The sequence below is a fragment of the Setaria italica genome, chromosome III (genome assembly GCF_000263155.2).
Source record: "Setaria italica strain Yugu1 chromosome III, Setaria_italica_v2.0, whole genome shotgun sequence".
In the NCBI taxonomy this organism is placed as follows: domain Eukaryota; kingdom Viridiplantae; phylum Streptophyta; class Magnoliopsida; order Poales; family Poaceae; genus Setaria; species Setaria italica.
In genome coordinates, this window is record NC_028452.1 from 44,891,334 (window position 1) to 44,917,271 (window position 25,938).

The following is a 25,938-nucleotide window of genomic DNA, read 5'->3' on the forward strand; positions in this document are numbered from 1 at the left end:
GTCAGTTGAATGGTCAAACTGACTGGTACGCCCGCGCACACCACGCACGCCGATTTGGATTCTGCACTGGAGTTAAGCAGATTTCCCAGGTCCTCATGTGCTGATGCAGGGTCCACCACCGCCAGGATTTTGCATTCAACAGTAACATAACAGCCATAAAAGGGAGCCCAGGTTAACCACGCTCTTATTCTTATTAGATAAGCTAACAAATCTAGCCAATGTCCTTGATAAGTGTATTGAACTCAGACAAGATAACACGAATGAGAGGACATTAGCATCAATATACTACCTTAAAAGATTAGAACGTAGCAACAAGGACCAGCTGATGCTGACTGTACACAAGCCAGATGAATTAACAGATCTTAATTAATGTCTTGATAAGTGTATTGAACTTAGAAAAGGTGAATGAGAGGGCATTAACCTTGATCTGACAATATAAAAGACTATAGCATAATCACCAAAGATCTCTTGCCTACCACTTACAAGTCTATTAAGGTAACAAAGTCTAATCAATGTCATAACAGTGTATTAAACTTAGAGATATTGATAAGACCCGACCAAAGTATCAACTCTCAACAGTAGCGTGTTGACGTCACAGGCCCGACAGTTAGCAATACGAGGGGTAGGAGTAAAGATCTATCGGACCTAGCATATGTAAAACAATAAAAGTATGCAAGATCTACCAGCCGACACGATTTGATAATTGTGAACGTTTAAACAGGGAAGAGAGCTAATAAAGACAACCCAACCAGATCTAAACCGTTTGATAACTGTGAGCACTTAGGAACAACCAAGGAGTCGATAAAGACAACCCAGATAGATCTAAGCAAACTCGATAACTACGAGTAACCGTCAAAGACAAGCAGAATATTGGTCAAAGTCTAGGAACTTCTACTTGCAACCTAAGATAACTCGATAACTAGCCACACAACAATATTATAATATAAGACTTAACTTAGAAAGTTCTGACAGAGGTCGTAATGATTGGATGACGGTACTTACAAGCTCGCCTGAGATCGAAGCTTATGCAGCCGCGCTACAAGGAACTCGTCGAATCTATTCTACTCCTACTCCTAGAATTTTGGTGGCGTAGCGCCGAAAGGTTGTATTGATTGATTATTACAAGACTCACGAGTTTATATTTATACCCTAGAGTAAGCTAAAATCCTAGTCGATTACTACATAACTATTTCTAAAAACTACTAAAGATAAATCTTCATACTTTCCTTTATTTGGTAGAGTCGATTTCGTTTCGGACTGAGCCCGCCTAGTCTTCCATCAACTTCTAAAACCGTGGTCAACAACGATAAGTCTTGATCAATACGGCTTCATCGGTGACCCTTCTCTCTCCTTCGTCAACTGCTAGAACCTTATCCACAGTAGTTGATTTTGGTCAAACCGGTGTCAACACATTTACGTACAAAGAATCGTGTACACTACACACTCAGCACCTCTCTCGGCTTCTCTCGCCTGCACACAACGGCAACACGCGCGCCCTTGTCACGGTCACGCGCTCTCGCTCAGTCACACTCACACGTGCGCAGGCTCCGCTTTGGCGGCGGTGGCGGCGGCGGCCATGAGCTCCAGCGCCGCGTCGACGAGCGCGGCGAGTCCGACGGCGTGCCGGCTCAGCCCCGCGCTGCCGGAGAACACATGGAAGCACTCCAGTTCAGACGTCGTCTCCGCCACGCGCCGAAGCTCCTCCCGCATCCCCGCCGCGGCCATTAGCTCCGCCATCGTTGCCGTCGCCGTCGGCGCCGGTGCCGTCCGCAGCAGCGCGATCACGAGCTCCACCGCGAACCGCCGGATCCGCGGCGCCCTGATCGACGGGCACGCGTACGCCGCCAGCACGGCGACCAGCCGGCCCACCAGGCCGGCCTCGCTGAAGCCCGCGCCGGCCAGGTGGTGGCCCAGCTCGCGCGGGCCCATCAGCCTCACCAGCTGCGCCGCGAGGCCCAGCGACACCTCCAGCGGCTTCGACTCGTTCACCTCCACGACGCCGCGGAGCGCCGCCCCCGCACCGCGCGTCGCGCGACGGAGATGCGGGAACCACTCGCCGCGGCCGCCGGCGTACGCGCAGAGGTTGGTAAGGATCCTCCCCGCGCCCACACCGATGGCGGCGTCGCCGAGCGCGTCCACGAGGCGGTCGACGGCACCGTCAACGCCTCCAGCCCTGAGTATGCGCTCGCAGTTGCGCGGGCTCTCGAGGGCCAGCATGGCGAGCACCTTGCCGGCCTCAACCCGCGCGGCGTCGGCGGCGGCAGCCTCGTCGGAGCACCCGGGCCGGAGGAACATGTCCAGGAGGATGGCCACGACGCCGCCGGTGCTGCCGATCCGCTCACGCGCGTCCGCGTCCATGGCGAGGCGCGTGAGCACCTCGGCGCCGAGCCGCCGCAGCCCAGCGGGCGCGTGCTGGAGCACGGCACGGATGTTGCTCACCGTGAACACGATCTCGGCCACCTCCCGGCGGAGCTGCATCCCCGTGCTTCCCGTCGTCTCGGCCAGCATCTTGATCACCTGCAACGACCGCTGCACGGCCTTGGCGCGCGAGGCGGTGAGGAGCGCCGCGGCCGGGGATGACGGCGGCGACGACGCGCCGCCGCCGATGGCGGAGAAATCGATGATCTTGTCGAGCAGGCCGCGCGCATTGCCGATCTTGCTGCAGTTGTCGTGGTCCCGCGCGAGCTTCTTGATGATGAGGAGGCCGAGGAGGTTGCACTCCTCGTCGGCGGCGTAGAGCAGCGACGACACGGACTCGATGGCGCCGGGCACCCCGGCGACGCGGAGCGCGTTCCGCTTCTTGCTGGCGAGCTTGGACACGACGAGCGCGGCCGACGCCCGGGCCCCGCGCTCGTCGGCACCGTTCCAGCCGAGCATCTCCACGAGCCGCTCCACGACGGCGGCCGAAGTGCCGACCCGGCGCAGCGCGTCCTCGCCCAGCTGCGGGCTCGCTGCGACGTTGACGAGGATGCCGACGCCGATGCGCTGCTCGTCGTGGGACCCGCCGACGATGAGCTCCTCGGCGAATGAGACGAGGTCCATGCGGAGGCCGTCGAAGATGCTCCCCTCGACACACCGCGAGTAGGCGTCGTAGAAGAAGCGGCGGACGGCGGCGAGCCCCGTCGCGCCGGCGAGGCGGCACTCGGCTGCGACGTGCTCCAGGAGGCGGCCGTGGCTGACCTCCCACTCCCACACCGCCTTCTCCGCCAGGAACAGCAACGCCTCGGCGAGCGCCAGCCCATAGAAGATGTCGAGCGCCGACCGCCGGTTCGTCCGCGCGTCCACGGCGTCCCCGAAGTCCTGCCGGGCGAGCCGCACCGCCGACAGCGCGACGCACGCCGTCGCCGACGCCAGCTGCAGCCAGTAGAACACCCGCCCGACGTGGCACGACAGGAAGCTCCAGCTCCAGCTCGACGGCCAGGCCCACGTGCACGCCCACCCGCCCCGCCGCCGCCCGCCGCAGGACGCCGCGGCTCCTCCTCTGGCCGCCTTATTGGCGCTCCCGCAGCCGCCGGCGCGGAAGACGAAGCGGAAGGACCGCGCGACGAGGCGAGCGCTGGAGCGGCCAGCGGCGGCTAGGGACCACGTGGCCTGGTGCTGCCACTCCAGCTCGTGGCTGCGGCTGAAGATGCGGGCGCCCTCGACGAGGAGGATAGCCGTGACGGACCAGAAGTCCACCCGCTCCAGCGTGATGGCGAACCCGCCGAGGAGGACGACGGTGGCCCAGATGAACCCGAGCGCGCCCAGCCCGCTAGCCGCCTTCTCTAGCACGGCCAGCCGCAGCGCCAGCAGCGTCAGCCGCCGCTCCGGCCCGACCGCGGCCACCACGCCGCCGGCCGACATGTCGTCCGTCCACTCCCGCCGCGCGCTGCACGACGCCTCGTTGTTGTTGTTGCCATCGTCGGCGGCGCCCGCCACGCTCGGGCGCGGGGGCGAGTCCGAGAGCTGCGGCTCGAACGGAGTCCCCGCCAGGAACCCCGGCGTGTCGCTCGGCTGCGCCTCGATGGTCAGCCGCACCGACCGGTCGGAGACGTCCATATCGATCTGCCGGCGATCCCTCGGTCCTCACAAGATCCAAGCTTCGTTTGATCGATGGAGATGGAAATGTAGATGCAATATGATTGATAGGGCCGCGTCAGTGAAGTGGATATATACGCGAGTGCATGCGCCTGGCGTGGAGCAAGGGGGCGGTTGCGTGAGCGCGGGAGACGAGGTTGTCCGGAAGGCAAGAGAAGAAAGGGGGTGGCGGTTCGAGTGTGCGCCAGCCAGCCGGCGGTGTGAAGGGGTGGAGGTCCAGGGAGGATGCGGTGGGGTGGACGCAAGAACAAAGGTCCATCCACCATGGAATGGTTGATTTGGAGGCCACGGGAGCAGGCACACGCGCATGGATGACGCAGTTAGATGCAGTCTGCTTGCAGAGGTGGCGTGATTAGATGAGTAGCGTACGAGGATCCGTTCGTGCGTCTTGCTGATGCAATCTCGCTGTGTAGGTCAATCCATCGTCGGCTTTACTATTTTTGTCTGCTTGGTTAGACGACATTTCAGGATCCAGGATCGAGAAGAAAAATGTCCGTGAATTTTGTTTACATGATTATTATATTGCATGATTTGCATCATTAGAGCGAGTTGCTAGCACCCCACTGGCCTTGACGCCTCTCATCGCCCACATGTCATGGGATCGTTGAATTGATCTGGAGAGTTGAAGTCGGCTCGTATTTTTACTTCAAGTCGTTTTGTAGCTATGCATAGTTCGTACGTACGATCACTCGGCGTCACAGTCTATCCAACCGAACCGTACAGTCCAATTCTGGAAAGCTGTAGCTTTTGGGCCACGAAAATGATCGCGTACTGTGTCCATACTTTTTAGAGCTACTCCCTCCTTTTCAAAATTGTAGCGGAGGGAGTAACTGTTAACGTTTTGTTGTTAATATAAAACTTTCTCTAGTGCGACAATTAAACATTTTATACTATGAACCTTGGTTTCTTTTTTTTTTTGGGCGAAGGTATGAACCTTAGTTTCTATATACGCATAAAAAACTTGTGTCTTTTTTCTAGCAAGGAGAGTTTTAGCTTATTGATCCACACGAAGATTGCCGAGAAACATCAATCATGTGAACGGTTTGCGCCTGATGGGCCAGACCGCCAGAGACAATCTAGAACATGCATGGCTTTACGTACACCGGCCAAACCAAAATCTAGCCATCGCCAAGCCTTACCCTTTTGGATTCGTTGAGTCCCTTAATTTGCTTTGTTGCATTGCTTGTTTCATTAGTTGCTTACCCTTTTGGAGCAAGATATGCACGGATCATCGCTGCATATGCCTGGTCTTAGAAGCGACCGGTTAGTGAGCTAGCCAAGCATCCTGTGTGTGCGTACATGCAGAAGGCAGAGGCCACACATGTGGCCAGAGTCAGGCCGACAGTAGGCAACCACGCGTGACGCGTATGTATTGCTAGCTTTAGGTCAACAAGCGATGTGCTTTTTCTGAGTCTGCTCTGGAGCATGCTCGAACTTTCGACACCTGCGCTGGCACTGATTATATTCCTTTTTAAACTTGTACTCAGAACTTCATTTCTTTTAAGATTAATCGAAACAAATCCGCAATGTTCACATTTGTTCATATATAATTCACCCATTTCCAACCATTTTGCGCACTTCTCTGTTGGACAGTTTGTCACATGGAGCTTGATTGGTTTGCCAAAATTTTGGCAAGCCAATCTTTTGGCCACTACTTGGTTTGCTGCCAAAATTTGCCCACATCTCACACCTATTTTACCAAAGTATTAGCAATATTGTTGCCCAATTTTTGGCTTGCCAAAACTTTAGCATCAAACCAATCAGTAACCTCCTGTATATAGCAAAAGAAATAGGAGATCAGCCAATGCATTGATTTACTATACATTGCATTTTTTTTTACTTTGCCGGCATGGCCTCGCTGTGCGTCTGTTTCACGTAGTGTGAATTGGGCGCCGGCTATGGGTCTTGATCTTGTGTCACAAAGAAATTGAGCCCACTTCAACGACTAAATGCCTTACGCCTTAGCGTCTTGCTCAGTTCATCATCTCCTAGGCAAGTATGCTTAAAAAAAACCTATCCTTGTATGAGACCAATCTTAAATGCGACAATATTCCTTTTTTGCAAAATAATGTGATAATAGTCTTGATGCTCCATTCGATTCGAATTTTCTTTATTGTATCATGCATTCTTTTTGAGACACGGATTCCACGTATTCACTTTAGCACGTTTTTTTTCTTCACATGTTTATGGAACTCTTGCATTTAGTTTTTTGCTAACAAAAGTTGGGTAGGATACCAGGATTTCCTGCCTTTTCTTTTCCTTTTTTTTTGTTCAGGTTAGATTTTTGTTATTCTCATAATAAAGGTAACAAAAGTTGGATTTTATGATGAGTTATCAATACATTTACGTCCCCTGCAAATGTGAATTTGGTAGGCCAATTTGGATGCGGCAATAAGGCAAGTATACCCTTTTAACTTCAAATAGATACTCCTATTTAAAATCAACCAACAATTATTTTATTAGTAAATAGCTTTATATTCTTATTAAAATTACTTTAGTTTTTACTCATTATTACAGTTTTGTATCATATAAATGGCATACTAATGGAGTAATTGTGGGCCAAAACATAGACATAATGAAATAAAAAAACCCTTGTAATTTCAGTCCAAGGGAGTAACAAATTTGGGAATTTTTATGGAATTAGGTTAGTATTAGAAGATTCGATGAGTACATGTACTTTAGTTCCTAAAACGCTGTACTACCTAGTGTAATATTCTTGGATAAATCGTTACATGGTCTTTGGCAGCTAGAACATAAAACAAGTTTTTTTATATGAAAGTAACAGCTGAAATAAAATTATCAAGAGGGAAAAAGACATTTTTTGGGAAAATAACAACAGAAAATTATTGAAATTAGGAAAAAGGGAAAAAGTGCGAAGATTTTGCGCCGGAGAAAACCTAGGAGGGAAGCCATTGCCGACCGCGACGGGCGACCGCTTTGAAAGCGGCAGCCGTCCCCGGCGACCCGGCCCGGCCCCACCACCAAAGCCCCCAATCTTGTCGCTTTTTCCGCGGCGTCTCCTCGACTCCTCCCCTTCTCCCCACAAAAATTACCCATCTCTCCTCCGCCAACCCAATCGCCTCCAAAACCCCCCGGCGGCAAAACCCTCCATTTCCGCCGCCTGCCCCGCCCTCTCGTCTCGTCTCTCCTCGTGGGGCCGCCTCGCTCTCCCCCTCGATTCCTGGGGCCTGGGAGGAGGGGAGGATGCAGGCCGCGGCCGGGAGCGTCTCCTGGGTCGCCGCGCAGCCGTCCGTCCTCGGCAGGTGCGGCGGCGGCGGCGGCGCGCAGTCCGCTTCGGTCAAGGGGAGGGCTGGTGGAGGAGGAGGAGGAGGAGGAGGAGGCGCGAGCGTCCGCGGGGTCGGCGTGGTGCGGTGCTCCACGCGCGCGCAGGAGAAGCGGCCGCCGCGGGTGCGCAAGTCCAAGGAGGAGAGGAGGGAGATGGTCGAGTCCTTCATCAACAGGTACCGGACCCCGTCTCTCCTGCGCTGTTGTTTCCGTTTCATGCCAGATTGCCACTCCCCCCTACATGTATTCCTATGCGAGTGTCGCGTGTTGTTGCATCATGGTCCCACTTGTTGTGCTTGGAATCACGCCTTATCTGCAGTGGAACTGATTGTGTAGGTTTTCAGCATCCAGTTTATATGCTCCCTATGGTTGGCACTGAAATTAAGTAGCTGCCTAGATGGCGTCTCTTAGCGGTATCAGGTAAAAGTCAACATTTCTAGGAGTTCCAAATCCGGTCTTGCCTTGAGCCATTATCCACTAAGACCAAAAACGTTGGTTCGTTTTTAGTCTATATAGAAGCCACTGATTTGTGGCATGAAGAATAAAAAAATCTATTTTGTTACCTGTGTGACCTTGTGCATATACTCCAACTTCCAGGATTGCTAAATGACCGGAATTTTCTTACCTTCCAGTTTATGTGTATAGCCGTAGGATTTACTTCTGAAACAATTCATGATCTTCGTTTCGTTTGTATGTCTGTTGGATGAACATCCTATGGGCTGTAATGGAGACTGAAAATTATGTAATCTAATTGGCACTCTTGTTGTCCTGTTTCAGCTACCGGGTTGCAAATGATGGGAAATTTCCGTCAGTCAACCTTACACACAAGGAAGTTGGAGGGTCCTATTATATAGTTCGTGAGATCGTGAGGGATGTCATCCAAGAGAACAGAGTCCTTGGTCCTGGTGGCTTGGATTCTATGGCTCTGAGTTTTGAAGATTGCCCTGATTCCTCAGAGGTATCCATGAAGCATGAATTGGGTCAAGACAATATAGAGAGCTTGGCAATGTCTGATGATGGCCAAGCCGGTCAGGGTTCTGTGTCAGAGTCATCCAGCAGCGAGGAATCATTTTCATTGCAAAACAACTCCATCAACACTGATATACTGCTGGGGTCATCTAATATTTTAGAGGCTGGTGTTCTGAAAAGTATAGTCCAAAATGGGACTGCATCAGGTACAGCATTCTTGGAGACAAACCTTGAGAAGCAAGATGAAGTTCCATCTGGGGGATCAATTGAGGTTGGCCTGAATAGTTCTGAAGAGCTAAACAGTCAGGAGGATGCACATGAGGGGATGGGAAGTGTTGCTACTGATATTCTTCCCTCAGAAGCTACTGATGTTTATGAAACAAATGGTGCACTTTTAAGAGAGCATGAGATGTTACCTAATGATAGTCATGGTGGCTCAAATGATAGTGTTGTTGATGATGGAAATCTCCTTGCGGCAGCCAATGGTGCTCTTCAAGAAAAGCAAGCATCTTTTCAGGAGCATGATCCATCAAATGAAAGTGTGCAAGGTGATGTTCAGAGCTTAGATTGCCAGATTAGTACTACATTATCTGCTAATCCCATAAATGGTTTTGACTCAGAGGCTGAAGTCACAACCAAGACTATCGAAGCATCGGATACAAAGGTTAGCCAAGTTTTCTGTGAACATTGTGTAATATGCAGCATCTCCTCTTTCTCTTTTTGGATTTTATCTGTTGTAGTATTCTATAACACCAGACAACAAAAAGTGATTAAATAATATGCTTGTTGGTACATCATATATCCACAACTGATTTTGTGCATCCATTCATATTCCGATAGCTTCTTCTAATTGTAACCATTGTATCTGATGTCGAATGCAATTCACACTACACATCATCTATAGTGTTGGGCACTTGAGCGCAGATGCAGTCCACATTACATGGCATCTTAGGGTGGGCATATGGGCTTTGATTTTGGTAAATCTATTTGTCACATGCAGCATAGTTATGTTGACAACTGGATTTATTTTTTCTTATTACCATCTTTTAGAAATTGTTGTAGAGCAAAAGAGAACATTAAATTATCTTTTGGTTCTAAAGTTTGCCAGAAATGATAAAGCTATTCAAAGGACAACTGGAATGTGTGCCCTACTCACCAAACCCCAGCCCCTCCGTGACAACAGGAATGTGTTGGCTAGCTAAACTCTTCCAGTTGGTTTGTTGCCAAATTGTTTTGGTTGGGACCAAATTTTGTTGTTAGCAAACTGGGTACTCTCAAAACACAACCTTTTCTGCCTCTTATTGTCATACTTCTTGTATGACAAGGAGCTATTAAGCTTTTAAGTTCTGGTATGGTGTTCATTTGTGCGTAAAATAACATTGCCTGGGGTATGCTCAATCTATCTATTGTTCAACATATCTGATTCAATCTGCTCTGCTTCTTTATAGGGGCTATTGCACACAGAAGACCAGCACAGTGTAGTACAGGTAGATGGTAGTGAATTTAAGAAATCAACATCCGGTTTCACAAAGGAAGTGGTTGAGGCAACCGACGCCAGGCATGAACAAGGAATGAGCACCACAACTGTGATCAGCAGGCATGCACTTTGCCTTCTAACTTTGCGTTGCATGCTTACTGTTTATAATTTCCTTCATACGTCGCAAAAGGCGACAGTATATTAGGTGAGTCAATGTTTCCATTGGTTCTTCCTAGCGCTATTATTAGAGTTGGATAGCTATCAATTACACCCTGTAAAAGTATTGTTCTAACTATTGCACTGAATCAGAACAAATTTCTAGTTCCATGGTCATTGTGAGTGCCTGCAACATCGTAGTGCAGTCCATCCTGAAACTCTTGATTTAGTCAGATTGGTTGCTGCGGAACATAATAGTCATACTGTGAATTTGGCCGTAAGTGTCTTGTACTAAATAACATGCTAGTTGGTAGTTTCCTGTAATCCACTATTAACTGAATCATGCCTAGGTAGTTTTGCTTTTTCAGTAAGATCAGGTCTTTTAGTTCATGCATTATTGGAGGTATTCTATACCTGTTTTTATGGATAATATTGCATTTCATATTTATGCTTAGGTGGTTGAATGGAACCATTCATGATACCACGAACCTAGTTCTTTTTTCCCCAGTTGAGCACTCATGATACTTTTCTAATGAATTGAACATTCTGTTCCATGTTGTGGCCTGCAGGAGAACTTCGAAAGCGCAGCAGAAGAAAGATGACAACCTATTCTGGCTTGTCCTTAGGGCATTTGTTGTTGCTATATCAAAAATCTGGGCAAAGTGAACAATGCAGTGAAGGCAGCTTATGTGGAACTGAAGATTGAGATGCATCCTTCCTACAGGAAAAATGAGAATCGGTCCACAGAGTTCCATTTCTATCGTACGAATACATATGCTTCTTTTTTGCTGCAGTGTTAGGTTATTGATTAGAGACAGTTGATTTAGTTCGTAGTAGCTTCCCACTGTAGGTGTAATGTTTGGTGGTCTTGGTCAGCTCTGTAAAATATCTGCAACTACAATGGATGGCATGCGCTTTTATGGTGAAAGGTGCAACACCTCTGTTATTATATTATCAGAAATTTGCAGAGCTATTTGGTTGGATTGCCAACTGAATGGGTACTGGCTTATTTCTAATCTGGTGAAATTTAGCTTGGATTTACCTCTGATCTAGCTTGTAGCAGTATTTTGTAACATCTTAGTCAGATCCTGTGCCAACACTTTTTGAGTCATGGGGCCATGATATTGCAAATTGAAAATTGTTTCCACTTCAGTTGGCCTTCAGTTTTGTATGTATTAAGAGAAAGTGGTGTAACGCCTAACTGGTTAAATTGGAGAGAAGTGTTACAGGCTTTACAACATTTGATTGTGGATTTGTGGTAATATAATGTTAGGTTTGGATCATCTAAAGGCATGAATGATCCACAGCTAACACGGAATCAACACACCCATTTGTATTCTGCTTCAAAACTAAATGCTTGCTCTATGTATTGTACTTCGAACTTTTAAGTGTGCAAAAACATAAGGGCAAATACACATTGCATCCCGAGACATCCCTTCAACTAGCAGCACACCTAAGACATCAATGTTGAGACCTCGCCGATTGGGTATTTGCTCGTCAACCTCAACAATCTCCTGGTCTCCTCATCCATCGCCACCTTATCCTGCTCCATGCGCTCCTCAACTATCAGAGGCATCAGCTCGGCCTTTGCATAAGTGCGCAGGACTGAGTTGTACATCTCAGTGGTGACGTACCCTGCATCCCGGAACATGACCAGGAGCTTCTCTGCAGTTTCAATGTCGCCCATCTTTTCAACCTGAGAAAAGATCGCCGTGGCGAGCTTATGGTTTGGTTCCCATTTCTCCAAGCTTGACAGGGCCTTCTTCAGGCATTCAAGGACCTTGTCGGTCCTGTTGTTGCCAAGATATCCCCACACGAATAACTCCCAGGTGCTGTAGCTGGGCTTAACTCGTTTCTCCACAATGTGACTGAGAAAGCTCTCGGCCTTTTCGATCATGCCATTCTTGATGTAATGAGAAAGGATCGTGTTCGGGATCCTGGAATCGCGGGTTCCTGAAGCCAATTCCCATTCCCTGTAAATGTTCATTGCTTCTGCGATGTCATCAAACCTCGTAAGCGATGTGAGCATGCACTTGTATTCGGTGTCGCTGAACTTCCTGAAGGTTTGTTTCATTTTGTTCCATACCCTGTCCAAGTTACCTCTATCTGACAAATTCGCATACTGAGTGAGGAGCGATGAGTAGGCAGCTCGCTCCTTCCTGGAGGCCCTCTTCTCCATTTCAACCAGTGCATCTCGTCCTTTGACATGAAGGCCGGCATTGATGTAAATGCTTGCCAGCAAGCTGAAGGTCATCCAATCAGGAACAACTCTGTCATCCTTCATCAGATCAAACACCTTCTCTGCACTCTTCACGCTATTCTTCTTCGAGCAGTACGTCAGCCAAATGTTGTAGGTGACGAGGTCCGGGACGGTGTACCTCCTGAGCTCCTTGATCATCTCTGGCACCCGCTCCAGCTCCCCGCTCGCCATGTACAGCGACATCATGTGGTTGAAGGGCAGCGCGCAGGTGAGGTACCCTGCCCGGGCCATCTCCGCCAACATGGCCTCGGCCTTCTCCCTCGCGCCGTTCTGCACGTACGCGTGCAGCAGCGCGTTGCAGGTGGATGGCGCCTTGGCGCGCTCGGGCATGTCCTCGAAGAACTTCTCAGCGCTGGGCAGGCCCCGGACCTTGGCGACGAGGTCCAGGTGCACGGCGTGGTCCCCCGGCAGCAGGCGCATCTCCGTCTGGGTCCGCATCCATTCCATGATCTGCATTTCCGGCGCGGGGCGAGCCGTGTCAGGTCAGGAATCAGGCTGGCAATACGTCGAGCAGGTGGCGGGCGGGAGCCCAGAGCCACCGTGGCGAGCTGCGTCGGCGGCGGAGAGACGGTGTGATGGCGGGAGCCGCGCGGCGTACCTCGAGGGCGTGCTTGTAGCGGCCGTACTTGCGGAGCTCCCGGACGACGCGGTTGAGCTGGTACTTCTGCACGGTGCGGCCCTCCTCCGCCCACCGCCGCAGCACCACCACCGCGCTCCGCTTCGGGTAGATGAGCTGCAGCAGCCGCTTCCCGAGCGTGTCCCCCCTCCCCGCGCCTCGGCCCCCGCCGCCGCCGGAGGAGGCCGCCGGCGCGGCCGTGGAGAGCAGCCTCGCCGCGGCGGCGGCGAACGGGGACGCTAGCCGGCGCGCGAGCATGGCTTGGTCGGCAAGCCGAGGCCGAATCCTCGCCCGTCGGAGTGTTGTTTCATCAGGACGTGACGTGGCCCATTTGTCAGAAAGACCGTTGACAGGCTGAGGCCCACGAAAGCCCAAACTAAAACGGCCCATCTGCGCGTACAAGCCCAGCACGTTCTCGGGCCCGAAACCTAGTCGGCGAAGCCCCTCCCATGGCTCTCCTCCACAGAAAAAAGAAAACAAGACTCGGCGAAACTGATACCCGTAATTCCGTAACTTTGTGAGGGTCTCCACGCGAAAACGCCCAGACCTACACGCGACGGAGTCCAGCCGTCCTTGCATAAGAGTCCTAGTCTACATAATCCCATCATTCCGGGGGCCCATCCGCAAAACCACCCCCACCCTCCTCCTCGCCGTGCTCCTCACCTCCGCCGCCCGCCTCGCCCGCGCCTCCAAATCCAAAACCCAAATCCCACCAAATCCCCCCCGAATTTCCCCAAACCGCGTCCAAACCCCACCCCGCCCTCTCACCGAATTCGTTTGGATTCGAATCAGACCGACGCGACCACCCATCCGGGGCTCTGGCCGCCTCCCCCCCGCCTTCGCCTCCCATGGCGTTTCACGTCGCGTGCCCCATCACTTGGTAAGCGCCCTCTCTCTCTATCTCTCACTCTCTCTCTCCCTCCCCTCCTCTCTCTATAACTCTCGCGGTCTCTGACGGGCGGGGTGGTTTCCCTCGCCCCATCTCTCTGTGCGTCTGCAGCAGGAGGGTGTGCGACTGCGAGCTAGGGTTCGGCGCGGCGGCGGCGAGGAAGGGAGGAGGCGGCGGTGCCGCGGCGGAGGTATGGGCGGGCGCGGCGGCGGCGCTCGAGGGCTTCCTCGCGGATCCGTGGCTGCTGCGGCCGCCCGGGGCCGGGGAGGCGGATGGGGCGACCGTGCAGGTGGAGGTGCCGCCCCTGGAGCCGGCCCCGGAGGACGAGGAGGACGAGGCGCGCCGGGCGGCCGCGCAGCGCGGCGCCGCCGCGGCCGAGGACCTCGCCAGGCGCTTCGAGAGCGGCGCCTACGGATCGCCGGTCAGCGGATCTCTCCATCCCTGCCTCCTCTCGCTCTCTCGCTCTCCCGTGGATGATTTGCTGCGTTCCCTGGCTAGGGTTCGCGCTTATGGATTTCTAGCGGGTTCTGTGAATAGCTTGGTGCAGGAGTGTGTGTAGGTGTGAGGAGCTCGTGGTGCTTTGCTGTGGATTTGTAGGAATTCTGCAGAGAGAAAGTACCCTGATTTGCAGATTCTGTGGAAGTCTTTGTAGGTCCATGTAGTCGATGTAGTAATGTTCCTTTTGGGAATATTGGGCAGGTTTTAGGGCAGGGATTGTGTTCGTGTGCGCAAATAGCACCATCAATGGGTGTAGGTGCGCTCGTGCACAGCTGAGTTTGCTATTTGCTGCCAGGGGATTTTGAATGCTTGATTCCGCGATGACTTCATTTGCGCTGGCTATTCCAGATGGAACCGATGGCGCTGTTTGCTTTGTTGTTTGGGGTTTTGGGCTGTCCATGAGTTGGTTCAACTATATTATCTAGTTCAGGGTTTTGGATCTAACAGTCGAATTTAATGAGGTACGGCTCTTTGAGGATAATATGACGATGGTTTTTTTTTTCCGCCCGTTGTGCTTTTGTGTTATCTGGACGATTTTAAGCTTCCTACATATTAAATGCGAAACGAGTGGTTACATGCATGGTGTATGTGGAATGGGGAAAAAAGAGCTGTGCTTGGATATTGTGATCGTGTGCGTACACGTGTTTGTCCTGTTGTGCATGGTGCTGCTCTTAGATGTTACCTAGGCCTTAATGGGAGAAATGGGGTGGAAGTTCTTCGGAAGAGCCATGGAGTAATACAGACATGTAGGTTTTGTACTAGAAATAACTGTACATGCTATAAATGAACCTAAGCTCTAGAAACAGACACGTGTTGCGGAGCAAATGAACCTAAGCTTTTTAGGAACAGACCCGTTTCTCGTGAAGCTTCTCATGAACTCTACTCTTGTTGATCGTGCTGTATGCCTGTATGACTTACCTTACAGAAACACTTATATCTGCCCCTGTTAGATACATGAGTAACACACAAGTAGTTGCTATGTTCTAGCTTTGCTGTTTAGTGTCAATGGTAACTTTAATTAAGTCTAAACAATATCTTGTAAATTTTCCACAATAGACTCTCATTTTTAATTTTTTTGTTTTTGACTCACCACATGATCCAGTAATGCTTAGTACTTGGATATAGCTTCTGATCATCTTGGCAAGTTCCAGTTGTGCACAATGTTACTAGCCAATAGGATATCTTAGGTTTTTGTTTGTTGCTTCTTTTGTTGACTAACAAATAATAATGAATGCTAACTTTCCATATTAATGTATTTTCTTTTTGTCTCCTAATATAAGAAGCTCCCTTCTGTTTTTTCAGGAGGCAGAAGGAGATCAAGATGAATGGGACCGAGAGGATCAAGGAAATGCTTCTGTCAAGGTTATGTGCCGTTTATGCTATACAGGAGAAAACGAAGGCAGCACAAAAGCTGCCAAAATGCTTCCATGTAAGCTCTGCAGCAAAAGATACCATAGACACTGTTTAAAAAGCTGGGGGGAGAATAGAGGTAACACAACCTTTTCCGTTGTATTGTCTCTTCAGCACCTATTCATTCTTGTACATCATCTGATTAATCAACATTCCTTCTAGATCTTTTCCACTGGAACTCATGGGTCTGTTCGTCCTGCCGCAATTGTGAGGTCGGTTTTCTCTCTATTTGCATTATATTATACTTATACCTCCCCCTCCCAGTCAAGAACAATTGTTCCCTTTTCTTCCTTGTTCTTGTGATATGTTTAAACATCTTGAGAGCATGTAGCGCTTCTGTTGCATGATAAGTACCACTAGCTTCTGACCTTCTGTACTTGATTTGGTGTCATGCCATCTATATAGGTATGCCGGCGACCTGGTGATCCCAATAAGTTGATGTTCTGTAAAAGGTGTGATGGTGCTTATCACTGTTACTGTCAGCAACCATCACACAAGGTGAATTTTATGTGTACTTGTCCCTCCACCACAACCTATTATATATTAGATATAGCTTTGTATCTACATCCGTTTGTCATCATTGAACACTGAATGTGGCATTGCAGAATGTTACCAATGGACCTTATTTATGTCCAAAACATACAAGGTGCCACAGCTGTGGATCTGGTGTGCCAGGTAGTGGCCATAGCACAAGGTACTTGTTCAAAACTTCATCTTTTTAACTGGTATTGACTACCTGATGTCTCATGTAGTTTTTTTTTCGGTGTAACAATATGAATTTTGGTCTATAGGTGGTTTTTGGGGTACACATGTTGTGATGCTTGTGGACGATTGTTTGTGAAAGGAAACTACTGCCCGATTTGCTTGAAGGTAACCTCCTTTCCTATTACCTTTTTGCTGGTTTAAGTACTATTTTCTCAACAACGAAAAATTTATTTTAGCTTTTGGAATTTATCATCCACTGTTCATTGGATTTAATTTTTTCTTGTTTCTGCTCCACTGCCTTACGAGATAGTGGTTATGTGCATGAGATATTGAAGTGATGGAATTTATTTGTTTGTAGTGAAGTCTCTTTGATTGAGACTTGATTTCTGTTTTAGATCGAAGTATATATGAAGTAATCTTGGTTCATAAATATCATAATGTTCTGATTTCATTTTTGTGACCTATGCTTATATGATATCATCTGTTTTGGTTTCCCTCCCTTCTCAGGTTTATAGAGACTCTGAAGTGATACCTATGGTTTGCTGCGATGTTTGTGAAAAGTGGGTGCATATTGAGTGTGATGGCATCAGGTCTGCATGAGTGTGAATCATATATGTTTGTTTGAATAGTTATACTCATGTGTGGCCTTCTCTGTTTCAACTATGCATTGCCACCCTTTTTCCAACCCTTTTCTTCTTGTTGGGTTTATGTTTTACCATTGGTCCATATGTTATGCAGCGAGGAAAAGTACCAGCAGTTCCAAGCTGACCAAAACCTTCAGTACACATGTGCAGCATGTCGTGGCGAATGCTCCCAGGTGATAATTACTTCTATAATCATGCCTCACTGCTATAGTGTGTCATCTAACACCCATTTTGCTACGTTCAGATCAGGGACACTGAAGATGCAATTCGGGAGCTTTGGAAGAGGAGGGATGTTGTCGATCATGAACTTATGGTTAGTTTGCGGGCTGCTGCTGCACTACCTTCTCTTGAAGATGTCTCACCATCTTATCCAAACTCGGATGATGAGAAACCTGGTGCATATGTATTGAAAAATGATGGTAGAAATACTCTAAAGTTTTCATTGAAAAGCAACAGTAGTAAGCCTCCACCAGATACACCTGAGCAAGAGAAGATTGTTTTGAAGAGCTCTGGGTCGAATAAGAAGGCATCCAAAAAGAAAGGTGGTCAGGGTAATAAAACAGACGACAGGCATGATGACATATTTTTGGAGAGAAGGCATGATGCCAAATCATCAAATAGCCGTTTGGGAGATCAAAGTATGGATGGTAATCATGATAGGAGTCCTTTTAAGAATGATAGCAATTCATATATTTCGTCTTCAACTCGAAGTTCAGAAAAGAATTTGAAATCTCCATCTATGAAAGCTGTGGCAAACAATGCTGATATGATACCCAAAGTCAAGATTAAAGGCAGTAAGGTTTCAAGTTTGCATTTTAAAGATTCTGGTGAAGAAAATACTCCCAAGAATGATACTGGGAAAGGTACGAAGTTGGTTATCCATCTTGGTTCACGGCACAAAACTAGGAGTGGCTCTCCTAAGTCTGAACTGTCCAATTCTCAAAGAGAGCAAGATCTGGGTTCAATACATGGTATGTGCTCCTTTTGTGGAAGCTCACCATTTACCAGTTCAATTTCCCTGATATATAATAAATGTGTGAGCATGTACAATCTTGCATTTAAGGGGTTAGTAATTTTAGGCATGTAAAAAAACTAGAACGACTTCATGCCTTTTCCTTGCATATCTGCACACCTAGAAGTTTAGCAGTTTTATATTTTGTGGGAGGTCCATAATATCCTGTGGAATGGTTTCCTTCTGTTGTTCTGATTGAACTTCAAGTGCATTTGAGATATTGATTTCTCAGTTTTGAAGAAGAAAAACCTAAGGAATCCAGAGTTAAACTTTTAAATCCTAGCAGTTTTGCCAAATACCTTCATATTTCTATCGGCGACATAAGATCTAAGGTTTTTCCTACGAATGAGACTTTCATTAGTCTCAGATCTTTCCTCTACTGACAGTCAAAATCGACATGTCCTTGAACCCTTGGGGTGGATGCAGTAGTGACCCTAAACTCTCATTGCATAAATTGCGATTTCATCTCATATGCGCTTAACTTAAGGTGGCATTGCAGTTTTCCTGTAATCCTACTTCCCATTCCTAGTTTCCAAATTAAATGCACCTGATATTATCTTCTGTTGATATCAGTGAAGTTATTTTTAATTATTTATTGAATATCAATTGCATTTTAAAGAAGTTACTTAAATCTTCGCTCTATGCTGCTCCCTCTATTCCACATTGTAAGGGGTTCTGTCTTTTCTAGATGCATAGCTTTTCACGGTTCTCATCTCTGCAACTTGTGATTTACACGAGAGAACCAAATCCAAGTTGGTGAAGATCATGATTTGTGCTGGCATAGTAGTTATTACCTTTGCAATTGCGGTTTGAATCTATCCAATCTTTATCTTTATGTCTAGATACATAGCAAAGGCTATGTATGTAGTAAAGCCAAAACCCCTTACAATTTTGAACTGAGGGAGTATGTGCTAAGAGTTATCTGAGTTACGTTCTAGCTTTTTACCTTGATGCTATGTTGAGAACTAACTGGGCTTCCCACTGATTGTATCTTTCAGGAGGGAAAATAGATGTCACAAGCCAGATGAAAAGCTCAAGGAGTGAGATAAAAGAGAAAAGTGTAATGAAGCTAGTTAGAGAGACTGAGACACAGCAAAGAAATAGCCTTTTGGGAGATCTTGGTACCTCAAAAAAGCATGCAACCGGAAAAAGGAGCAATGCTTTAATATCAGGAATGGAAAATGCAAACGAAACTGGTACAAGAAACAGATCATTTGGACTTAAACAATCTCATTCCAGTCAGGTGGATGAGAACCAGGGAACTACTGCTTTATTTTCATCTGACTCTTCTGACAACTTGAAGCCATCTTTGTTGAAACTTAAATTTAAGCGTCCCCATTTGGAGCAGCTAAACACCCAGGCATCTCAGCCAGAGGAGCTGGCCACCTGGACTTCTCAGCAAGAGGAGCAGTTAAATGTTGCTAAAGGCCAGAGATCAAAGAGGAAGAGACCTTCAATGGAGAAGGCTGATGATTTAGATGGAAAGACTGCAGCCAAGAGGCATCTGCAGAGCACTGATGAAGTTATGGATGCAAACTGGATACTGCGCAAGTTGGGCAAGGATGCAATTGGAAAGAGGATTGAGGTCCATCAAGCTTCTGATGGCCAATGGTTTGTTCTCCCTCTAACCTTCACATGTGTTGTTTATTGTATTATCCTGTTGAAGCCTTATCTCCATTTGATTCAGTAGCAGAACTTTATCTGGAGTCTATTAGCTGAAATGCCATGCCCTGGTCACCTGCACTCAGTGAAGCATATGAAATTGATTTTGGTCTGAGGTTCTCTATATCTCTAGGTTAAAAGATTAGCTATATCTGCTTATAGGTGTCCTAGCTAGTCAAAATAAATACCTCAGCTTATAGGTACCTCTGTTTTTTGTTGATGACTGACAGCTGACTCAAATACTATTGTTCGTCTTGGCAGGCATCAAGGTGTGGTGTCGAATGTCGTCAGTGGCATGCTGTGTATTCAATTAGATAATGGCAGATCTGAGAACGTGGAGCTGGGAAAACAGGCCATTCGCTTGATAGCTGGATCAAAGGGCAGGAAGCGATGAAGCCTTCCCTTACTGCAGCTTAGGCCATGTTCTCACTCAACACATTGCCATGAACGCAGCAGCAGAGTCTTGGCAGCCGCTGAAGACTCTGCGACCGCTGCTGTTCCTGGCGGATTCTCTGCATCACCACCTTTGCTGACTGGAGGAGACATGGAGCGCAACATTGCCTGTTGGGGCCCATGTTTCGCTAGCCTAGCATGTAACAGACTTTTTAGTTTTCGTGTTCGTGCTGTTCAAAGCCCATTGGCTTCCATTAGATTCTAGTAGGGTAGGGAAAACCGGAGAGGTTTTAGATCACCATGGTGCCCATGGTTGTAATAGCAGCGGGTAGCGCCGTGTCAGGATTGTCGTGTACATGTAACTGTCGGATGATTTTGCGAATAATTCGTTGGTGATTGGCGTTAATTGTTGACCGGTTTGTTTTGAGCTTTTGTTATCTAGTTGCATGGTGATTTGTTGATAACGAGTTCAAAAACATAGATTGAAGACTTCGTTCGAAGATCTAGCAAGGTAATTGGTGATCTTTTAACTACTGGGCGTAGGTAGGAAGGCTGTGCCAATGTCGCGACGGGAAGAGTTGCATATTTGTGGCTTCGTTCGTGAAGCTGGCCGCCAGAGACCACACCTACTTTGTGCTGTGGTAGTTCAACTCCGCAAAATGGAATTAGATTACAGGGGAGTCGGACAGTCGGACAGGGATCGCCGACTTTGTTTGGTTCGGCATTGTTGGGCACTTGGCCATACAATTGCAGCAGCTACAAGAAAACATGCCCTTGAGGCAAACATGAAAACATGCCCCTGAAGCTCTGGCAGCCGTCCTAGTGCTCCCCTTGTTGGAGGATGTTGGCCTTGCTGGTAACATCCCGTATTTTTATGAGATTTTAATATTTGAAAAAATGTGGATTTTAAAATTTTTATTGTAATGGTGTGAAAAAGTTCCAAATCATAAGAGTGTCTTCATTTAAATCTTTCATAAATTCCTGGAATAAAATTGAATTAAATTTGAAAACCTAGGTTGAATAAATGCTAGTGTACTATTTGAATTTTATTTGAACTTTATTTGGATTTCAATTTGAGTGGATTCAAATTTGAATTAAAACTAACTCTTCTAACTATCCTAACCGACCTTGGGCCGTAACCCGACTGCTGGCCCAACTCGCCTGCGAAGGCCACCAGGCTGCCGGCCTGCACCAGCCTGCCTCCGCACTGGCTCAGCCCGCCTAAGTCACCGCTCCACCCCGCATCTGGCCAGGCCGTAGGCCTGCTGGGCCAGCCCACGCCGCGCACCGGCCCACCTCCACCTGTGCTTCTTCCCTAAGCCACTTCACGCACGCCGCACACGAGCGCGGACAACGACGTGCGCGCGCCACCACTGCCGCTCCACCGTGCATCCCTTTTGCGCTAGCAAGCTTTGATGGCTGCCACGCCACCCTCGCTTTATCCCCGCCGTCCATGACCGTCCTATGCCCTAGCCGCCACCTATAAAACGCCCAACGCCCGGCCATCCATGCCCTAGCCGCAAAATCGGGGTTTTCCCCTGTCCGTCGCCAGAATCAGGGAAGAAGGGAGAGGGAGGGGGCTCCGAGGGTGAAGAAGAGGGGGGGGGGGAGGGAGGGAGAAGGGGCTGCTGCATACCGGAGGAGGATGCCATGCCTGGAGTGTCGCTGCCGCCTTCGCCGAGCCATCCGTGCCGCTCCGCCTCGCCACGCCGCCATGCCGTCTCTGCCACCGCCACACGCCGCCGGTGAGCCGCCCTGCCCATCTCCGCGCCTTCTATTCCGTAGCACCGTAGCCTAGGCCAACGAACGCCGCCGCTGAGGAGACGCGCGTCGCGGGCGCGACCACCGCGCACGCGTGCGCGACGTTGCCCGCGGGCACGCGCGCCACGCTGCAGCCGGGGCGTGACCCCGAGTCCGCGCGCCGCCTTGCGACGCATCTGTGCGCTGGCCATCGAGCCGTGCCCCTTTCCTGCAGGTGCCGCCACCGCTCCGCCGCCACGGCGGTGGCGGCCAAGGCTCGACCTTGGCCTGCGAGCAGGCCTCGCCGCCATTAGGGCCCAAAGGCCGAACCTTTAGGCCGTCCCAAGCCGCCGCACCGTCTCGAGTTGAGCCGTCACTACTTGCCGCCAGCTGCTAGAGAAAGCGCCGCTCGGCCGTGCGCCGCCGCCGTGAACTGCCACTACTGCCATCCGTCGAACACCTGGTGAGTGTCGTGTCCCAGCCAATAGGAGAAGAGTCGCACCAGGGGCCACACGAAGGTTACGCCGCACGAGCCGCAGAGGATCCCGCGGACCGAATCGGAGGGGCCAGCCACGTCAGTGCCACCTGGCTTGCCACGTGACCCTTAGCGCCAGCCTGTAGTCGCCTAAAGCTAGCTTATAGCCTCCACGTGGTTGCTTACTCAGCCCACTGTATAGCTAGCTACAGCTGCCACCTAGGACTAACAGCTAGCCTAGAGGTTGCATAAAGTTAACCTATAGCTACCCTATAGCTAGCAGAGTGCCACGTTGTGGCGGAACCGTCCAAATTAACCTGACTAAAATGCACTTAAGTCGCCTGACACGCGATCATGCATTTTAACCAAGCCAACTTGGTCCTCCGTCGGATTTCATCCTATAAACCACTTACTCAGGATCGAGAAGCATTGCTCACACGAAGGTGAGTGGCACAGAGATTACAACATTCCTATCACATTAACATAGTTCAACAATTTATTACATCAGAGTTTTCGAAATTCAAACAAGATTGCAAGGTTGTAAACCACGAAGGTGTAAAACAACGGAAGCTACACTACGATACATAATACCATGGCGAAGCTGACCATAATATCCATTTCAACGATCCAAGCTGTCTGAGGCGGGTGTCCACTCGACCGACCAACCTGGAGGAAGCTGGGTCGGCCAAGTCAAGCTGGCAACCTGTTCCTCGTGCTCAGCACTACCTGAAAACATAGCCACAAGTAAGGCTGAGCAACTAGTACTCAACAAGACTGACTCGACAGGTGATAACTACTTCACCAACTCCTAGACATGCAAGGCTTTTTGGATGTGGGTTTGTTTTTGCCAAAACACCTAAAGTTGATCCTTACTTTCAATGTTTTAGCTCAAGTTCTAGGTTCATTAACCAGTCTAGATTAGCGACTTATACTAAGCAAGCATTGTTTCCAAATAATTGAAGATCAAGCGTCAAGATTAATATCCTCATGTTCCATCTTTACTCAGTGCAGAATAGCGATCAAGCAGTCCTAAACTGTGAGAGGCAGACAAATCGATTCAAATTTATTAACCCTGCATGGTGAACCTAATCTCACGACATCCATGCACCACGAAAGGTCGCTTCACTTGTCAGCCGTCCCCATCGATCCCTAGGCACGTGTCAAGGCCAAACTTCCTTTGGCATGCAATGCTCCATAGTCCCAGCCTCTTGCCGTACTGTGACCGCACTTGCACCCACATGATGCACCATGGGAACGACGTTCCAAGGACAGCAGGAGTATAAGCCACGCCCCAGTTCAATCAGCTACTAGGCTTCCCTATCCCATACTAGGTATGAGATTAGTACTTTAAAAAATTTGATCACGAACGCTGACACATTTCGACCTTAGTAAATTCATTACTAGACAGACGGGGCAAACCACCACATTGAAACCATTCCTGGTCCCGTCCGTCATCCTTATAGTTGTAGAATGAGTAAACAAACAACTCCTATAACTTGTGAGTGACAGACAATCACTTGACTTTTACCGAGTCCTATTTAGCACAGCAACTACTCGACCTTAGCAACTAGTGTTCAAATCAAGGTACTAAGTTCATGCATCTACGGTTTCAATCAATTCCTACAACGTAAATGCACAATCATAATCATCAACATATTGCATAATTTAAAACAGGGAAGCATGCACTGGGGCTTGCCTTCAGGAAAAGTTAGCGGGTCTTCGGGGTCTTGATCTAGCTCGGGCTCAACTTCCGCGTGATGTAGCTCCGCGGCAGTTTCCTCTTCCAACGTAGGGTGGAGCTCGTAGGTTCCGTCGGCGATATTAATTTCTACACGACATGCACATGCAAAGAGTTCAGATTTTTTCCATGCCTTCGTACGAATGATGCAAGGCATGAATCATTGCTGGAAACAAAGTTGCATTTCGGCCACATTCACCTAAACAAGGTTCTAACCTTCATTAACTTCATGAAGTAAGGTGGGTTGTGGTTTAAACTCGAGGTTGACTTTGATGGTGATTGTGTACATATTTAAGATTCTTACAACTTAGAGTATCACAAGGAAGGTGGGGTCGCTTTTAGGGTTGTTCGGGGTTCATTTGGGGAGTTATTTACTTCTGAATGTTTTTTTGTATCTCTTCCAAAAATTACCCATTAGGCTTATTAGAACTTACATTTCTTTATTCACTTAAACCGATTCCTTATCCAAAATTTGGTTCCACAAGCAAACAGTAACATATGGCACTGAGAAAATCATAGCACCTTACTTATGTCATCAATGAGTTACTGTAAAAATTTGGGATCCATTGGATTATCACAAAAAGAATTAAAAGTATTTTACCACCAAGGGTAGCATGCACTTAACCATTTTTATCTCCAAACCTATAGTGATTCTGAGGGTGAAACTTTAATAATAGATTGAAGGCATGTTACATAGACTTTGGTGGATTTTTTATGATTTTAGAGAAGGACATCTATTTCCCATATTTTTCTCCTATTTATCTTGCTCTAAAAAGGAAGGTGGGTTTCTTCCTGTTTCTGACCAGGTTCCATATTTTTCCTACAAACTAAACTTCAAAACTAAGCTACTCCAAGTGGTTTCACATTTTTCTCAGCACTGGATTAAAACTTAGGCAAAAAGAAAGATTTAACCCTAGATTTCAAATATAAGGTTAAAACAGTGATTTAAAGTTCTACTCCAGAACCCTAAGTATTTTTCTAAGCTTCTACTCACTGAAACATACACCATAGAGTTGGATTTACCTTTTCAGCATTTTTCTTTGATTTACTATGATTTAAAATGCCTAGGCAAGAAATAAAAGTATAGCGTATTATTTCCAACAGTAAAATGGACAAGATTATTTTTGTATAAAACTAGACAGTTCAGTGAGTTCAACAAAAGTGGTTTGGCATTTTTCTGATTTTTCTACGATTTATGGTGCATTTACAAAGTTTATCCTATTTTCTGCCAATTTAAAAACAACTAACCGTGGCAGACTTGCAAGCTAACCCCCGTGTCTATGGTTTATTTGCATAGGGGTCCCTAGTTCTTGCGCTAAGGCCCCTGAAAGAAGGTAAACAACATAGGGAGGTCCCTGCGGTGGCCAGCGGCGATCTTCGCCTGATTCCAGTGATGCGAGGCTCGGGCCAGGGCAACAAGTTACCGAGGAGGAGCGCGGGCTCACCTAGGGTTGATTGGCGGCGGTTAGGGTGGCGGAGAGGGCTCGGCGGCGGTGGAACGGCTTGGGGATGGGAGGCGGCTTTGGCGTTGGGTCCCACGGAGTTCTGGCGACGGCGGGGCTCCGAGAGGGCAACAAGTCGCTCGGATAGGAGCGCGGGGTGGTGGCGGAGCTCTCAGTGGAGGTGTCGAGGTGCGGGGAGCGACGGAGACAGCGGCTCCATGGGAGGATGGTGCGGTGGCATAGAGAAATAGGGGAGTGGCGTGGTTTGGGTGAGCGGGGTGAGGTCGCGGCGAGGCGAGGGTGGCTTTTATAGGGCCAGGGAGGAGCGGGGGAGTGAGGCGGAGCTTCGAACGCGGGCGGATAGGACCAAAGGGCTCGGTGGGCTGCGGGCTAGAGCTCCATTGGCGGAGGCACCATTGGCCGGGGTGCGGAGACTGCGGGATAGGATCACCCGGTCATTGGCCTAGGGGGATTCGGGGCGTGCAAGCGC

General features: G+C 48.8%; 4 protein-coding genes across 7 annotated transcripts; 2 read left to right on the plus strand and 2 right to left on the minus strand.

The window, feature by feature from the left end:
- Window positions 1-1,355: 1,355 nt before the first annotated feature.
- LOC101781990 lies at window positions 1,356-4,103 on the minus strand. Its single transcript, XM_004962820.3, has one exon. The coding sequence runs from the start codon at window positions 4,036-4,038 to the stop codon at window positions 1,531-1,533; it is 2,508 nt and encodes an 835-aa protein (XP_004962877.1). The 5' UTR covers window positions 4,039-4,103; the 3' UTR covers window positions 1,356-1,530.
- A 3,000-nt stretch (window positions 4,104-7,103) lies between these two features.
- Window positions 7,104-11,010, plus strand: LOC101783488. 3 transcript variants are annotated; one of them, XM_004962825.4, is made up of 5 exons: window positions 7,104-7,538; window positions 8,140-8,879; window positions 8,952-8,995; window positions 9,780-9,928; window positions 10,534-11,010. In XM_004962825.4, exons 1-5 carry the CDS (start codon window positions 7,282-7,284, stop codon window positions 10,628-10,630), a joined length of 1,287 nt encoding a protein of 428 aa, XP_004962882.1. In that variant the 5' UTR covers window positions 7,104-7,281; the 3' UTR covers window positions 10,631-11,010. The 3 variants fall into 3 exon arrangements, with proteins under 3 accessions (XP_004962882.1, XP_022681287.1, XP_004962881.1); XM_022825552.1 differs by having other exon boundaries at window positions 8,140-8,995; window positions 9,780-10,013; XM_004962824.4 differs by having other exon boundaries at window positions 7,105-7,538; window positions 8,140-8,995.
- A 145-nt stretch (window positions 11,011-11,155) lies between these two features.
- LOC101783086 (pentatricopeptide repeat-containing protein At4g02820, mitochondrial) lies at window positions 11,156-13,124 on the minus strand. Its single transcript, XM_004962823.3, has 2 exons — window positions 12,823-13,124; window positions 11,156-12,674 (listed from the first exon to the last, which is right to left on the minus strand). The coding sequence occupies exons 1-2, from the start codon at window positions 13,096-13,098 to the stop codon at window positions 11,418-11,420; spliced, it is 1,533 nt and encodes a 510-aa protein (XP_004962880.1). The 5' UTR covers window positions 13,099-13,124; the 3' UTR covers window positions 11,156-11,417.
- A 358-nt stretch (window positions 13,125-13,482) lies between these two features.
- On the plus strand, window positions 13,483-20,483 carry LOC101782396. 2 transcript variants are annotated; one of them, XM_004962821.4, is made up of 12 exons: window positions 13,483-13,720; window positions 13,841-14,150; window positions 15,530-15,716; window positions 15,800-15,849; window positions 16,043-16,135; window positions 16,243-16,331; window positions 16,429-16,507; window positions 16,850-16,932; window positions 17,081-17,159; window positions 17,231-17,957; window positions 18,997-19,609; window positions 19,922-20,483. In XM_004962821.4, exons 1-12 carry the CDS (start codon window positions 13,689-13,691, stop codon window positions 20,052-20,054), a joined length of 2,475 nt encoding a protein of 824 aa, XP_004962878.1. In that variant the 5' UTR covers window positions 13,483-13,688; the 3' UTR covers window positions 20,055-20,483. The 2 variants fall into 2 exon arrangements, with proteins under 2 accessions (XP_004962878.1, XP_004962879.1); XM_004962822.4 differs by having other exon boundaries at window positions 13,844-14,150.
- The last annotated feature ends 5,455 nt before the right edge of the window (window positions 20,484-25,938 follow it).

Excerpts from the sequence above, each read along its gene's own strand:
- LOC101781990 (XM_004962820.3), bottom strand. The coding sequence starts at position 4,038 with ATGGACGTCTCCGACCGGTCGGTGCGGCTGACCATCGAGGCGCAGCCG.
- LOC101783488 (XM_004962824.4), top strand. The coding sequence starts at position 7,282 with ATGCAGGCCGCGGCCGGGAGCGTCTCCTGGGTCGCCGCGCAGCCGTCC. Across the intron at positions 7,539-8,139 it reads GTCGAGTCCTTCATCAACAG|CTACCGGGTTGCAAATGATG; the intron begins GTACCGGACCCC and ends GTCCTGTTTCAG. Across the intron at positions 8,996-9,779 it reads TCGAAGCATCGGATACAAAG|GGGCTATTGCACACAGAAGA; the intron begins GTTAGCCAAGTT and ends GCTTCTTTATAG.
- LOC101783086 (XM_004962823.3), bottom strand. The coding sequence starts at position 13,098 with ATGCTCGCGCGCCGGCTAGCGTCCCCGTTCGCCGCCGCCGCGGCGAGG. Across the intron at positions 12,675-12,822 it reads GCTACAAGCACGCCCTCGAG|ATCATGGAATGGATGCGGAC; the intron begins GTACGCCGCGCG and ends CCGGAAATGCAG.
- LOC101782396 (XM_004962821.4), top strand. The coding sequence starts at position 13,689 with ATGGCGTTTCACGTCGCGTGCCCCATCACTTG. Across the intron at positions 13,721-13,840 it reads GTCGCGTGCCCCATCACTTG|CAGGAGGGTGTGCGACTGCG; the intron begins GTAAGCGCCCTC and ends GTGCGTCTGCAG. Across the intron at positions 19,610-19,921 it reads CAAGCTTCTGATGGCCAATG|GCATCAAGGTGTGGTGTCGA; the intron begins GTTTGTTCTCCC and ends TCGTCTTGGCAG.